This window comes from Macaca fascicularis, chromosome 7, assembly GCF_037993035.2.
Source record: "Macaca fascicularis isolate 582-1 chromosome 7, T2T-MFA8v1.1".
Taxonomy (NCBI): domain Eukaryota; kingdom Metazoa; phylum Chordata; class Mammalia; order Primates; family Cercopithecidae; genus Macaca; species Macaca fascicularis.
In genome coordinates, this window is record NC_088381.1 from 148,471,614 (window position 1) to 148,488,476 (window position 16,863).

The 16,863-nt window shown below is 35.9% G+C and overlaps 1 protein-coding gene and 1 long non-coding RNA gene across 16 annotated transcripts in view; one reads left to right on the plus strand and one right to left on the minus strand.

The window, feature by feature from the left end:
* LOC102125908 (uncharacterized) overlaps nt 1-16,863 on the plus strand; it is a 60,266-nt gene that overhangs the window by 37,329 nt on the left and 6,074 nt on the right. For both annotated transcript variants that reach the window (XR_012416329.1, XR_012416328.1), the window contains 2 exons: nt 1,590-1,697; nt 9,071-9,188. This is a non-coding gene — a long non-coding RNA (uncharacterized lncRNA). The remainder of the gene's footprint in view (nt 1-1,589; nt 1,698-9,070; nt 9,189-16,863) is intronic.
* Nucleotides 589-16,863, minus strand: part of CEP128 (centrosomal protein 128) — a 441,752-nt gene continuing 425,477 nt past the window's right edge. For all 14 annotated transcript variants that reach the window (XM_073998545.1, XM_073998538.1, XM_073998537.1 and 11 more), the window contains 2 exons: nt 9,040-9,148; nt 589-1,689 (listed from right to left, as the gene is read on the minus strand). In XM_073998545.1, coding sequence (XP_073854646.1) covers nt 1,586-1,689; nt 9,040-9,148 — 213 coding nt within the window. In that variant the 3' untranslated portion in view covers nt 589-1,585. The remainder of the gene's footprint in view (nt 1,690-9,039; nt 9,149-16,863) is intronic.

The window sequence follows — 16,863 nt, forward strand, 5'->3', positions numbered from 1 at the left end:
ACTTTAAATATTACCATACAGTGATATAGTTTATATGGATCACCAGGACTGTGAGTCACACTGCATGGGATACTCCTAATAAATCCTCGTAATGCTCATTAGTACATTACATTGCTCTGAGAATTCCTGAAGTTAGATAAAAGAAAACCAAATCTGTTTAACGTTGTCTAACCCCAAATTTCTCCAGCTACCCTGAACAAATCACTCCTGTTTTCATGTAATTCCTAATGCCAACCAAACTTTGCGACGTGCATACCTGTTTTTGTATCTCATTTTTTTCCTCCTAGCACAATGACTGGCATATAGTAAGAACTCAAAAGATTTTTAAAATGCATAAATGATAAAGATGCATAGCTATACTCTCAGGTTACATAGCTTGTGTTACGCAATTTTTGGATATGAGATATCTTCATGTTCTATAGGAAGAGTTGCATTCAATTTCATGGAAAGAGGTTGCCATTTTTTTCTTCAGTACCATCAAATACGGTAAGTTAGGACAACATATCTTGAGCGGAAGAATCTTTATGAAATGTGAGAACTCTAACGAGCAAGTGTACTTTAACGAACACAAAATAGTAATGCATATTACAAAGGTATTGCTTTATTGTCCTTGTCTGTGCAGAATCCATGACCCAGTAGGATTCAGTTCCTGAAAGTTTACTATTACTTAGCATTTACTATAAATCTTTCTCCACTAGGAGATCAGCACGTAAAGGGAATATGTTCTTAAACACTTTGATGAAAAAAGTTGGGATGGTAGAAGCAGATAGTACCAAATTATACAAGACTATATACATATCTCATGGACAAAGGAGTGTGGTGCTATGATTTTAGCCACAGTAAACCAAAGACGGTCCAGGATATGACTGAAGTGATCACAGTAGGATATTTGGCCACAAAAAGACAAATAAATAAATTGTGCTATGAATTCTTCACAGTGCTCAACAGTTCAGATATCATTTATGAATTCTTTATTGCTATTAAAAATGGATGATTGGAAATAATTTTCAGCTACTGTATGTAGTTGTGGACTGCTGAGATGATGGATATAAAAGTCCTGAGCATTTATAAAGTGGCCTGTCTAATGTTATATATGCACATCTCCATGACATGTTATAACACATGATAATTTATTAGGGAGAAAGCATTTTTCAAAAAATCAGTTGTATATAAATGCTCCCTGAATCTAAAGTGCTGGCAACTTTTGCCTCAAGGGTAACTCATTTTCCTTCTTTTTAGCCAGTAATTTTTGAAAGGCCTCAATTAGAAATCCAAATTTTGGTTGGGAAAATGTGACTGACCACACTTGAAAAAGGAAAATACAAAGTGAAAAAAATATCATTCTTTCTGTGCTAGTATAAGTTGCAAATAAATTAGCTGCACATCATTCATGAGCTGATATTATTTGGACTGGTTTACCATTTACAAGAACCAACAGTATTGTCACTTTTGTCAATGTTTGGCAATACCAAAGAGCCAAAGTTGCAGGTATGTCTGTTAGATAATCTGGGCCAAATTGCTGTAAGAATAGAGATGTTATTGTTTGCAAAACACTCATGTAAAATAACAAATTACATTTGTTTTTTTAGCTCTCATATTCCTCTTTTTTGGATTGTGAACTTGTTCCATTCATTGTGGCATCTTCCTTGTTTGAAGCTGAATCTGGAGCAACAGTTCTTTTGGTAAATGCTGGCAAGGTAAGAAGAAAAAGAGAAATAAACATAGGTGAATATAAAACTGGCCTAAAAAATTAATTTTGCAGAAGGTAGTTAATGTATCATGGTATTTGATCTAGTTTTCTATAATTAAACTTCACAGGGACTAAGATACCTTCAACCTAAGAATAAATACATCCAATTTATGACATTAAAAAAAAAACACATGAGAATTAACATTTTTCTTTTATTTGAAGAATACCTGAGAGTAAAAAGTGTGTGCTTCGTCAGGATACAATGATATAAACCACACATGGGTGCACGCACACACACATATGCACACTCGCACAGAATTTTACAGGCAGAAATCTTAAGGGTTCCTTTTTATGGAATCCTCTTTGTTACAACTTCTAGTCTACTGAAAGTAACCTGGAGTCTGAGTGTACGATTCTTTTACTATCTCCTACCCCTCGTCTGAGCTATAGATGCCTGTATCCAACTGTCTGTGTGAAATCTCCCCTGTTCTCTACTCTCTGATGCCTGCTCATTCCTTACTCTTCTCCAACTTGAAAAATGATACGCCCATCTGCCCAGTTTCTCAAACCGTGGTTCCTCTCTTCCTTTGTCCTGTCCGACCCATCCATCCAGTTTAAGAGTGAGCTCTAATGACTCTCCCTACCAATTTCACCTGAGTCGTGATTCACACCATCCCCATTACTCTCATCACAGCCCCCAAGTCACCATTTTCTCTCTTTCTGTTTACTTCTTGCTCCCTTACGATCCTTTCTCCACACCACAACCACAGTCACCTTTCTGAAAAGTCAATCAAATTATGTCATTCTTCTGCGTGACTCCCTCAGCCTGCCCTTAACTGTCGCCCAGTGAACTCAGAATAAAATCCACACATCTGACTGTGGCTGCACCCTCTCCCTCACTCGCTCAGTAGCCCGTATCTCTAGGAGACCATGTCCCTTTCTTCTCCGGAGCTTTTGTACTTTTTGCCCCCACTATCAGGAAGACGCTTCCCATCCAATTTCAACTCAGCTGCTGCTTCTTGCCATTCGGGTTTCAGCTGTAACCTCCTCGGGAAGGCAGATCCTGATCATCAATCTAAATGAGTGTTCCTGTTCCAGGTACCTTCTGTCATTTCACCTTGATAGCACCAATCACCGTTTTAAATTATTTGTTTACTTGCTCGCTACCTGTTTCTCCATGAGATGACCTTGCCTGTCCTGTTCACTACTGTATCCTCCAGAACTGAACACTGGACATAGCGCACAGCCTTCTAGTAAATACTGGTTGAACAAGTGAATATAGTTGAGGGATTTTAAAATGACAGCCAACTGGGGATTTTCTAGCTGGTTTCTGGAGTGCCTCTAGAGAGTACCTTGTCAACTTGCAAAAATCAGAATTCAGTTATTTAAAAATATCCGGCATTTAACCGATCAGCAAAAAATACCTGAACCACAGTCACATAAAATAAACCTGTAAAATGAGAGACACAGAGAGACTGCACTTTCAGAGAATTAAATCCTTTAATGGACAAGAAACGATTTTATTGCCTTTATCAGTGTCCTAGTGTTTTCATTGCCATTGATCTTTGGCATTTTATTCTACAAGGCTGAGGACAGGCTACATATGAAGTATCTTCACAGTTAACCAGGTGGACCTTGAAGTATAACACAGAAACAAAAATAGTGTGCTATTCTTGATGTGGATAAATTATTTTTCACCCCAGGGACTTAAACTACCATTAAGCACCTCAAAACACAAAGTGAGAATACTAACTTTTCTTTTTAGAGGAATGTATACTGAGGTAAGAAAGTGAAATAGTATTTTTAAGCATCTTTCATTAATTTGCTTTTCTAAGAATATCAAATTTAAATAATATGTAAAATTCACTTCCAACTCCTATACTAATCCTTAGATAACATATTTTCCCCATGAAGAATAACAATTCTTTCCTTTTTGATTCATTTATTTTAACAAACATTATGTTTTGGAATAGTTTTAGATTTACAGGAAATTTATAATATGCATTTATTTTTAAAATCTGGTTTGGAGACACCAACTCCACAAAGATTAAGCATTTCAGTCTTAAAAAACGAGAGATTTCTAGAAGTCGTCAGATTACTCTGGACCTCAGTGAAATCTGGTCTGGTCCCAGTCCTGGGATGTGATGGCTCTGTCCTGGAGTTGTGTTTCTTTAGTCTAAAAGGAGCTATACATAGTGACTAGTGGTCAGTTGCCACTTTTGAAAAGCAAAAATGACAGTTTCAAAAGCTGACATTATGTGTCTCTCTTACTAAGTCCCCACTGTCTACAGGCTGAAGGTAATGGAATCCAAGTCTTCTAAAAGAGTGTCCTGACTCATGGCCATAACTTCCAGCAAGCCAGGATAAATTTGGTAGTGATCATGGCTTTAAAGAATGGATTTCTGTGTTCCTATTTCCAATAGCAATATAAACTTACAATTTATACATTTCTTCCCTTCTTCCTGGCAGAAGGAATCTACCTTTTCTTGAATTGACCTGAACTACACAAAGCTGACATAAATTACTTCTTAAAACAAACTTTCATTAATGCTGGATCGCTTCAGAGACCACAAATTATGCAGTATTTTCCCATTTCCTTTGTTTTTTCCATGGTCAATGATTCTGTGCTTTAGTTTGGTCACAGTTTGACAGGGCATCTAAGTCAGCAGAATGAATGTCTTAGCATCTACAGCTTAAACGAAAAGGCCTCACTCAGTACAAATTCTGACTAGAGTAAGGAGCTGACTGTTCTGTGAGCCTAGAAACTCATGTCTGCCTAAGGACCTATGACTATCCACTCCCTAAGTCTCCATACAGATCTCAACTGCTCCAAACTCCAAACCCCAGCTTTCATGTTCCACCTGAAACTTAACAATAAAATTAGACATTTCCTAGTCAGACATAAAAGCTGGGGTTTTCTTAGTAACACTTGTCTTTGTAAGAATCATTTTTAGCCAAAGTGTATATACACATATCAGATAATACCAAAGGGTTACATAGAAAAGCAGGAGTTTCTTGTTCCACCTCTCTGATTTCCACAATCCCACTCCGAGAGTCAGCTCTGATGATCACCTCTTCTAGTTTTATTTTCTGTATTTATTTCATTTTTGTAAAACACGGAGAAGCTTATATTGCTATTTTTTGATTTATATTTTTAGACATTATCCACACTCACCCCCTTCTCCTCACCTCATACTCCCAATATAGTTACATATGAGCTTTTAGTTATGTGACTGTTTACATTATTATGACTAAATATGGCTCATGAAAACATAGTAAGTATACTATGAAAACATTTCTCTTCTTGTTCATTTTTTTCTCCTTGGTTTATTAACTGACTCTTGTTTCATTTCTTTTTATTTGCTCTTTCTCTGTGACCATCGTGCTTCTAAGTGCTCAGTTCGATCTGCCATATGTCCACTAGTAGTCTTTTTTCTTAAGTGTTCAATCGTATCAGATAATCTATCAGTTTTTAGTTTGTTTCCTGCAAATTTTCTGGATAGAATCTTTCCTTTCTTCCTTCACTATGGCAGAACTGAAAAATATGAGTGTCCAGATTAAAAGTAGCTAGAAGAATAAATAAAACAAGACCCACCCTGAGGCACATCATCACAAACTCACTGGGGCGAAAGAAAAGATCCTAAAAGTTCCTGGAGCGAGGAGTAGAAAGGATGTGGTAGGGTAGGAAGCAGGTGCAGAAGATGACTTCAAAGGAGTGACAGTCTCTATCTATGAATGAAGGATTTTTCAACAACACTGGATTTTGGAGGATAATTGTTCAATGACTTCAGAAAGAAAATCATTTTCAACTAGAATTTTATAGCCAGCTAAAATTTCAGTCAAGTGTTAATGGAAGAAATCTATTTTTAGAAATACAAAGACTAGAAATATTTACCTCCTTTTCTTTCTTTCTTTTTTTTTTTTCGATGGAGTCTCGCTGTGTTACGCAGGCGGGAGTGCAGTGGCATGATCTTGGCTCACTGAAACCTCTGCCACCCGGGTTCATGCTATTCTCCTGCCTCAGCCTCCTGGGTAGCTGGGTCTATCGGCGCCCATCACCATGCCTGGCTTATTTTTTGTATTTTCAGTAGAGATGGGATGTCACCATGTTAGCCAGGATGGTATCGATCTCCTGACCTCATGATCCTCCCGCCTCGGCCTCCCACCTCCTTTTCTTTTGTGTGCTGTAGAGGTAGGAGGTGGGACTAGACTCCAAAGGCAGGGCTTGGATACCTGCCCAAATTGAGGACTAGCTAAAACGGGTCTCAAGCAGAAGCACCTCCCCATAAGACACGCCCACAAGTGTGCCTGTCAGTTTATCATTGCCACGGCAACACCCGGAAGTTACTGCCCATTTTCCTGGCGACCACCCAACAACCTGAAAGTTACTACCCTCATCCTAGAAATTTTTGCATAAGCTGCCCTTCAGTTTGCATATAATTAAAAGTGGGTATAACTGTGAGTGCAGAACTGCTTCAGGGCTGCTGCTCTGGGCACGCTGTCTATGGGGTAGACCTGTTCTGTAAGCGGCAGGACCTCTGCTGCTGCTGTACACTGACGCTTCAATAAAAACTGCTGCTAACACCACCGGCTTGCCCTTGAATTCTTCCCTGGGTGAAGCCAAGAACCCGCCTAGACTAAGCCTCAATTTTGGGGCTTGCTTGTCCTGCATCACTCTTACAAAAGAAAGGAGTGAAACAAGAAAGAGGAAGGTGCAGGATCCGGGCACATGGGCATCTATATAGGAAAAGAGCGAAGGAAAATCTCAGCATGGCCGCCGTCAGTGGGTGTTTGTTGGGTGGGCCTGGCCACTCCTGGCCTCTTGTTCTGTTTTCTCTGTTCTCTCAAGACTCACATTAATCATCTATTGTCCCTCCTGAATTGATTTTCTAAAAATTTTATCTTTTCTCTCTATTGTCCCATTCTTTTTCTTTTTCTTCTCCTTTCTTTGTGGTTATTTCACATTGTTTTCCACCTTTCTGGTTTTCTTTTTTCTTTATGGAAATTATATTTTAAAATTCTGACACTGCTTAGTCTGTGTTCCTTTTTCATAGTATTTTGCCCTTGTTAAATTTAGTGGATATAATATTTTCTCTTATCTCTGAAAGGGTATTAATGATATTCTTTAAAACATCCTCTGTTTCCTCTATTACTCATTTGCTGTAAGTTCTGTTTTCCTCTTTGTTGGTCCTGGCATCTCTTCTTTTTCATTTTTCAATTTAAAGGGAGATTAAAGAAAAATTACAGGACAATTTTTATAACTGAGCTGAAATTTTGCTACAAAAAAGAAGTACTCAGGGTAATCCTAATGTTTCTCACTGCTAATGTGCCCCATTATTAAAAACAGAAAACTTACGGCTTATCAGAAAAGCACATAAGAATAAATGTTTTCTAGAAATAATTATAATTCAATTACTTGAAAGTAATTAATGACAAGGTACTTATGATTAAATCTTTTAAAGTATTTTTGAAAATATGGGGATAAGTCTGGGAAGAAAATCATAAAACAAACTTGTACACGAGAAGAATAGTAAAACATAAGGCTATGGTTTAATCAATTAATTAATTTTTTTACTAATTAAACTAATAAAGAGTTTTACTTTTTAGGCTAAATTTTTCAGTTAGATTTTACAATATAAACTATAATAAATGTTTTCTTTTTCAATTATGCTCTTGATATTTTTTCCTGTTTAACTTTCCTTTTCAGCCAGTGTATTTCTATAGAAACCTATCGTTGCTTGTGAGAACTGTATCTTAATTAAAGAAATGACCACAGTTGGTCATGAAATGCTAGTGTCAAAACCTAAATACAGGTTCTTTCACTGCCTATCATAGTAATAAATACAATTCCAAAAATCTTGATGTTTTCCATTTAATGTCTTCTAACCACTTCCCTCTAGGTGCCTTTCTAGGAAGGCTTATGAAGGTCATAATGGCAAAAGTAACAGCAGTATAACAAAGACCTCTGTGTTCACATCATGGTGTTGTTTATCTCCAGGCTCTTGAATGTCTTACTAGTTGGGACACTGTGATGTTTCATGGTGCTAAGTCCCTACTTCCTCCTCCATGCTTGTTTATATTAGAAGGACTTGGAGAAAATTTTCTATTGCTAAATATGAAAGAAAAAGAAAATTGGCCTATGTGTATATCAAATTCTGAGGTGCCATAACCAACTTGAGGTCCATATTGAAGGGTGGTTCTTGGATTATGTAGATACAAAGTCACTTGGGAAAATGATTAGGACAGGAAGAAAAAATGCTCTGCATTTAGAATAAAATAATCATGAAATAATGAAAACCCAAACCATTTATCAGAAACTGATAAATATTTATTCAATGAATCCATGAATATAAACCAGCAAAAATGAGAGTTATCACCCTTGGATTTGACCTACTTCCTAGTGGCTTATTTTGGTATTTTATTTTAGAGCAATATAGCTATTTTAAATGACAGAATTATCAAATTTAATGTACAATCCTACAGGCCCATGGTAAACTGAAGAGTGAAATTATTTCCTAAATAAGAATCCATTAAATAACATTTGGATCCCAAAAGTTTAGATAAATGTGGACTTAACAAAAACAACTTACATGTATATTAATTTAATATTAATTGAATATTAGTTGAGTATTTACTATTTGCCAACTACTATATAGAGTGCCAAGGAAACAGTGGTGAACAAAACAGGCATTGCTCCTATCCTCAAGATTAAAAGAAAAATTGTAGCACACTGTGGGTGCTCATAACAGAGACTACACTTCAAACTGTGAAGCTTCTGTAAGGAAATTACATATAAGCTGAACCTTGAAGACCACATATAGGAGGGAATGGAGATGGCAGGGACAGATGGTGGCAGGTGGCATTTTGGGCCAATGGACTCTTACCTTGTTGACATTGATGACATATATCAAGATTTACGGAATATTCACAGAGTGAAATCTAGCAGTAATAGTATTCTTACTCTTTGTACAAGATTACATATTTCTCAACATTTATATTGCAAAGACCTTCAATTTTTTGATAATTTGAGTTTTATTATAAAATAACATTTTTTACTCACTCATCCATAGTTACTAGCAATCTCCAAACAAAAAATATGCCTAATTAAGATTTTTACCTTGGGTGGTTAAGTTATTCTGAGAAGTATAAAGTCCAAAAAGGAGGGATTCTACATATTTTTAGTAAACTGTGTACTATTATGAATATCCTTGAACAATTTTTGTATGATTCATGAGGATTTTCTCAGACTTAAGAATATCACTATCATGTACTGGTCTTAAACTAATTTTTCCATGTGTTGCATTTTCTTAAATCTAATTTAAAAACGGGTACAGGACTTAATTACTTACAGTTCATGTATGAAAATCTTGGACTAGACAGGAAGCGACTGTGATCCTGCCAAGACGATGAGTGATCTAACCCATGAGTGTGGGAACCTTCTGGAAAGGTTCTGTCACTCTAAGGAAAAAAAGGCACAGCATTTCAATGATTACACAAGGTAAGGATCAAGACTCATTTAAATGTACTGAAGCTGAAATTAAATCTTAATATACAAGCTATGTTGTACATGCACAATTTAATGTAACTATAATCACTGTAAAAATCAAATATGGGCAAGTTAAGGAAAATTTGGAAAAAAGGAGAAATCACCCATTGCTATAGCAGCATGACATATTTCTTTCCAGTCTTTTTTCCCCCATGAATAGAATTTATAAAACTTTGTGTTTAACTTAAACTTATGCCATAAACATTTTTGAAGTCATTATTTATCCTAACATTTAGCTTATGAGATACTCTTATACTATCCAGTGGATATACTATGTTTTACTCAGCCATATTTTATTGGCATTTAGGTGGTTTCCAATATTTTACCCATATACATGACACTGTGAGAAATATCTTTAGACATATAACCTTTTCCATATCTAGGACTATTCCTTATGACGAATTCTCATGAAAAAATACTGGGTCAATAAAAATAATTTTGATGTTTTAAAATACATTTAGGAAGACTGCTTTCTAGATTATATTCATCCTCTCACTCATTTAATAAATATTTAGTAAATGAAAATGAACCCAGAAAAGGTCCTTCTCCTTATGTATTATATGAATGTGTCCTTCTCCACATACCTCAGCTATAACGTTAAATAATTTTACTAATAAAATAAATAGATTTAAAATAGGTGTTTAATATACTTTCCTTTGATAAATAGTAAAACTGCACTTTCTTCCCATGAATGTTTCCTACTTATTTATCATACTTGTGATTTTTTTCCTTCTTTCACTCATTCATTCATTCACTCACAATAATTTATTGGGCACCTATGTGGTAGGCTAAGAGAAAGCAAGGCATTGGGGTCTACAGTCAGAAAGCCTTCAGGCTTGCAGAAGAGAAAGGCATTAAACAAATGACAAGATTAAAAACTATGATAAGTGCTATAAAAACAGGTAATTACAGGAAGAACCAAGTTTAGATTTAGGATTCAGATAAGACCCCTCTGGGAGGTGATAGTTAAGGCAATGTTTGAATGTGGAATGTGAATCCACGAAATCAGCCAGGTGAAAATTTATTGGTGGGGCATGAGAAAGTGGAAGGTGAGGAGAAGGATCAGGGAGGGCAGTCAGGGAATAAAATTCCAGACTCAAGTAAGTGCAGAGGTGAGAAAGAGCTTGGTGTGTCTCAAGAACTGGAGGAAGGCCCCACAGCTTAGGTACACTGAGCCTGGAGGAAGAGATTACAGTGAGATCCAGGGCCATGCTCAGGATTTGAAACTTCTTTTTCTTTTAAAGTACAATCAGAAGGCAATCAGGACTTTAAAGGAGAAGGATGACAAACTTTATTTTTTTTTCCAAAGATTACTTGGGCCTCTGTTTGGAAAATGAATGGAAGCAGCACAGGATTGAAGTATGAATACCAGTTAAGACCATAACTGAGGATAACAGTGGGGTTCTAGGGAGATGAAGGCATCAAGAAATGTTGGCAAAAATTCCATATCTGTGGGTTAGGTGGCCCAAAAAGATTTCTCAAAATATGGTCCCCACATGGAGTAAGGCCTCATGTAACATGACCATCTGATGAATTAGCTGTCCTTCTCTATACCAAGTACCAACTATATTTTATTTCTGTGTCACATACAATGTACGTAAGTGCAAAAGAAAGGGCAAATATTTAAAAAAATGTTTTTAAAAGGTCCATATACTTTGAGCCAAAGGCACGAACATAATCCTCAGGTGGTTCAAGATCATTAGCTTTCATGTACCAAAGGGAGATGATATAGTTAGGGTATTTGCCCATGCCCCAATCTCAGGTTGAAGTGTACTCCCCAGTGTTGGCGATGGGGCCTGATGGGAGGTGTTTGGGTCATGGGGGCGGATCCCTCATGGCTTGGTGCCGTCCTTGCAATAGTGAGTACTGGGGAGATCTGGTTTTTTAAGTGTGTGGCACCTCCCCTCACCTCTTGCTGCTGCTTTTGCCATGTGAAGTGCCTGTGCCTGCTTCACCTTCTGCCATGAGTAAAAGTTCCCTGAGGCCTCCCCCAAAGCCAAGCAGATGCCGATACCATGCCTGTAGAGCCTGCAGAACCGTGAGCCAATTTCTTTGTAAACTACCCAGGCTCAGGTATTTCTTTATAGCAACACAAGATCAGACTAATACAGGAAGTTAGCTAGATTTAAGATGAAGACCCTGAAGTTTTTAACCAAGTGATTTTCAATTTTCACTAATTATGGGAATTTCATAAGAAACTTGAAGTCATTCACTGCAGGATCTCTAGAAAGGAAAGGATATACATTATGCCCCAAATGTATTCCAACAACTACTTTAGAATGAGCTGACATTGGGCAACTAGAGACAGGTAAACTAGCTACTGGAGTTCAGATGTGACATACTACAGGTGTGGCTGGAATTGGAAGATGTATAAATGGAGAAGAGGGTTATCATCTCAACCAATGCTAGAAATCTCCACTGAATCATGGTTTTGATATAAATCATGGTTTTGAAAGAGAAAAGCATAATAAATGGTTTCCCACTAAAAGATGCTTTGATGATTAGCGGTCAATAAGGGAAAGCAAACACATTTTACTCACTGATGCCACAATTGAGAAAGACAGTGAGAGGAAAAGAGTAGAGACACAGGTTTGAGTATCTTGTTGAAACAGATGGTGTCATGGTGGCCTCAAAATGTGCCTACCAGAGGAAGGATGAATTAAACAAAGATATTTAAATACTATTCATTCTTCCTAAAAGGCATGGTTTTAAATTTCTAAAACAAAGTCAACTGGCATCAAAGCATTGGTTATATATTTTCTATTTAGAGAAAAATAATAATTTGTTATTCTTTTTTGTTCTCTTTTGTTTTTTTGAGACAGAGTCTTGCTCAGTTGCCCAGGCTGGAGTGCAGTGGCACAATCTTGGCTCACTGCAACCTCTGCCTCCCAGGTTCAAGTGATCTTCCTGCCTCAGCACCCCCAGTAGCTGGGATGGCATGTACCACCATGCCTAGCTAATTTGTATATTTTGTATTTTTAGTTGGTCAGGATGGTCTCGAACTCCTGACCTCAGGTGATCCACCTGCCTTGGCCTCCCAAAGTGCTGGGATTACAGGCGTGAGCCACAGTGCCTGGGCTAATTTAAATTTTTAATGATAAAGCCAGCTACTTGGCATATGACAGTCAAAATATGGCACTGACATATTTCATTCTAGCAAATTTTAAAAATATGGGGAAAATTCTGGAGAAAAATTATTCAACAAATATTTTAAAATAAAAACTTATTAGCATAATTTAAGGATACATTTTCCCAGGTCTTACTTATAAATATCTGTTTATATGGAGATCACCTTCGTTGACAATTTTGTTTCCTATTTTTTCATAGGAATTTTCTCTATCATGATCATCGTTATCATTATTAGGGTTATTTAGTATTTTAGTTTACTAATCTCATATTGTTCAAAATTTACAATTGATTTCAGTATTCTCTGTTATAAATAATGATTTGATAAACATCTTGGTATAAAAACTTTTGTCCATATTTTCATGTATTTAATATAAATTCCTAGAATTGAAATTACTGAATGATACATTTTAAGGCTTTAAAAAATATCAATTTCATTTTAGTTGAAAAATTTATTGGTAGAGTTATTCATAACATTTACTAAACATACGTTGTTAAAAATTATTTAAAACCTTTTTATGGGTACAAAATAGGTGTGTATATTTATGGAGTACATGAGGTATTTTGATACAAGCATACAGAGTGCAATAATCCTGTATTAGTCTGATTTCACACTGTGATAAAGAACTACCGGAGACTGGGTAGTTTATGAAGAAAAAAGGTTTAACTGATTCACAGTTCCAGACGGCTGGGGAGGTCTCAGAAAACTTACCATCATGGCGGAAGGAGAAGGGGAAGTAAGGGCCTACTTCACATGGCACCAGGAGAGAGCGAGCATGGGAAACTGCCACTTTGAAAACCATCAGATCTCATGAGAACTCCCTCATCATCACAAGAACAGCATGGGGAAAACCACCCCCATGATCCAATGACCTCCCATTTGGTCCCTGTATACCTAGAAGTGGGATACCTAGCTGGATCATCTAATAGTTCTACTTTTTGCTTTTCGAAACTCCTCCATACTGTTCTCCACAGTGGCTGTACTAATTTACATTCCAACCAACAGTGTATGGGGGTTCCTCTTTCTCCACATCCTTGCCAGCATTTGTTATGGCCTGTCTTTTGGGTAAAAGCCACTTTAACTGAGGTGAGATGATATCTTAGAATTGTGATTTACATTTCTCAATGATCTTGAGCCCATTTCCTACACCTGTTTGCCATTTTATATCTTCTTTTGAGAAATGACTATCCAGATATTTTGCCTGTTTTTAAATCAAATTATTAGGTTTTATCCTCTATGGAGTTGAGTTCCTTATGTATTACGGTTATTAATCCCTTATTAGATGGATAGTTTGCAAAAATGTTCTCCTATTCTGGGGTTGTCTTTTCATGAGGCTGATTGTTTTGTTTAATGTGCAGAATCTTTTTAACTTTATGTGATTCCAGCTCTCCAGCTTTGGTTGTCTGTACTTCTGGGGTATTCCTCAAAGTCTTTGTACAATCCAATATCCTGGAGAGTTTCTTTTTTCTTATAGTAGCTTCATAATTTGAGGTCATCTATGTCTTTAATTCATTCTGATCTGAATTTTGTATATGATAAGAGATATACATTCTAGTTTCATTTTTCTGCATATAAATATCCAGTTTTCACAGTAATATTTATCAAAGAGATTGTCTTTTCCCCCAATGTATGTTCTTGGAAACTCTGTCAAAAATAAGTTCACTGTAAATGTACGGATTTGTTTCTGGGCTCTCTATTCTGTTCCATTGGTCTATGTGTCTGTTTTTATGCCAGCAACCTGCTGTTTTGGTTACTATAGCTCTGTAGTGTAATTTGAAGTCAAGTAATGTGATTCCTCCAGCTTAGTTCTTTTTGCTCAGGATGGCTTTGGCTATTCTGGGTCTTGTAGTTCTATATAAATTTTTGGATAGTTTTTTCTATTTCCATGAAGAATGTCATTGATCTTTTCACATGAATTGCACTGAATTTGTAGATTGCTTTGGGTAGTATGGACATTTCAACAGTATTTTTACAATCCATGACTATAAAATATCTTTCCATTTTTTGTGTGTGTGTCCTCTTCAATTTCTCATATCAGTGTTTTATAGTTTTCATTGTGGAGATCCTTCACTTCTTTGGTTATGTGTATTCCTAGGTATCTTATTTGTGGGTACTGTAAATAGGATTACTTTTTTGATTTCTTTTTCACATTGTCCACTGTTGGAATATAAAAACGCTACTAATTTTTGTGTGTAGATTTTGTATCCTTCAAATTTACTGAATTAGTTTAACAGTTCTAATAGCTTCTCGGTACAGTCTAGATTTTTTCAAGTAGAAGATCATATCATCGGCAAACAAGAATAATTGACTTCTTCCTTTCCAATTTGGACGCCCCTTATTTCTTTCTCTTCTCTGATTGCTCTTAACTAGGACTTCCAAGGCTATGTTTAACAGCTAGGGAAAGTGGGCATCCTTGTCTTCTTACAGATCTTAGAGGAAGGGTTTTCAGTTGTTTCTTGTTCAGTATAATACTAGCTGTGGGCCTGTCATATATGACTTTTATTGTGTTGAGATATGTTCCTTTTAAAATCCCTCTAAAACCTGAGTTTTTTGAGGCTTTTTAATATGAAGGATGTTTAATTTTATCAAATGCTTTTTCATTTGAAATGATCATGTGAATTTTGTCCTTCATTCTGTTGGTATGATGTATGACACTGGTGGATTTGTGTATGTTAAACCATTTTTGCATCCCTGGTCTATTATGAATAATCTTTTTAATAGATTATTGAATTTGGTTTGCCGGAATTCTGTTGGAGATTTTTTTCATCAATGTTCATCAGAGATATTGACCTGTGGGTTTTTTTTTTTTTTTTTTTTTTTTTTAATGTGTCTTCTTCTGGTTTTGGTGTCAGGGTAATACTGGCCTCACAGAATGAGTTTGGAAGTATTCCCTCCTCCTCTATTCTTTGAAATAGGTTGAGTAAGATTGGTATTAGTTCTTTAAGTGTTTGATAGAATTCAGCAGTGAAGCCATCAAGTCCCAGGTTTTTCTTTGCTGGGAGCCTTTTTACTATGGCTTCAATCTCATTACTTGTTATTGGTCTATTCAGATTTTGGATGTTTTCAGGAAGTTCAATCTTAGTAGGTTGTATATGTCTAGAATGTATCCATTTTATCTAAGCTTTCCTATTTATTGGCATATAGTTACTCATTGAAGTCTCTAATGATCCTCTCTGCAGTATCAGGTGTAATGTCTCCATTTTCATCTCAGATTTTATTTATTTGGGTCTTTTCTCTCTTTTTCTTATTGTGGCTAAAGATTTGTCAATTTCATCTTTTCAAAAAAAACCTTTTTGTTTAGTTGATATTTTGTATTTTTTTCATTTCACTTTCATTTATATCTACTCTGATCTTCATTATTTCTTTTCTTCTACTAATTTTGAGTTTAGTTTTCTTTTGCTTTCTGGTTCTTTAAGATGCATCACTCAGTTTTTTATTTGCAGTTCTTCTGCTTTTTTGATGTAGGCATTTATTGCTCTAAACTTTCCTCTTAGTACTGCTTTTGCTGTACCCCATAGGTTTTGATATGTTATGCTTCCATTTTCATTTGTTTCAAGTAATTTTTAAATTTCTCTTAGTTCCTTTATTGACCCACTAGTCATTCAAGAGCATACTGTTTAATTTCCATGTGGTTGTATAGTTTCCAAATTGATTTCTAGTTTTGTTCCCTTGTGGTCAGATACGATACTTGGTCTTTCAATTTTTTTGAATATTTAAAGAAATTCTTTTTTTTAAAGAAGTTCTTTAAAGAATTTTTAAAGAACTGTTTTGTGACCAAACATATAGTCTATCCCTGTCAACGATCCATGTGCTGAGGAGAAGAATGTCTTCTGCAACCACTGGATGAAATGTTCTGTACATATCTATTAGGTTCATCTGGTCTATACTACAGATTAAGTCTTACGCTTCTTTGTTGATTTTCTGTCTGGACAATCTATCCAATGCTGAAAGTGGGGTGTTGAAGTCTTCAGCTATTATTGTATTGGCATCTATCTCTCTCTTTAGCTCCAATAATATTGGCTTTATATATCTGGGAACTCCAGTGTTGGGTGCATATATATTTACAATTGTTATATCCTCTTGCTGAATGCACCTCTTTATCATTACATGATAACCTTGTCTCTTTTTATAGATTTTTGCTTTGAGATCTATTTTTTCTGACGTAAGTATAGCTACTCCTGCTGTTTTGGGTTTCTGTTTGCATGAAGTATCATTTTCCGTCCCTTTATTTTTAGTCAACATATGTCTTATAGGTAAAGTGTGTTTCTTGTAGGCAACAGACCATTGGGTCTTGTTTCCTTTTTCAATCCATTCAGTCATTCTGTGTCTTCTGATTGGAGAATTTAGTCTATTTACAATCACTGTTACTATTGATAAGCAAGAACTTACTCCTGTCATTTTGTTATTCATTTTATGTTTGTTTTCTGGTCGTCTTCTTCCTGTCTTCCTTTTTGTGAAAGCAATTTCTTCTGGTAGTATGTTTTAATTTCTTGCTTTTTA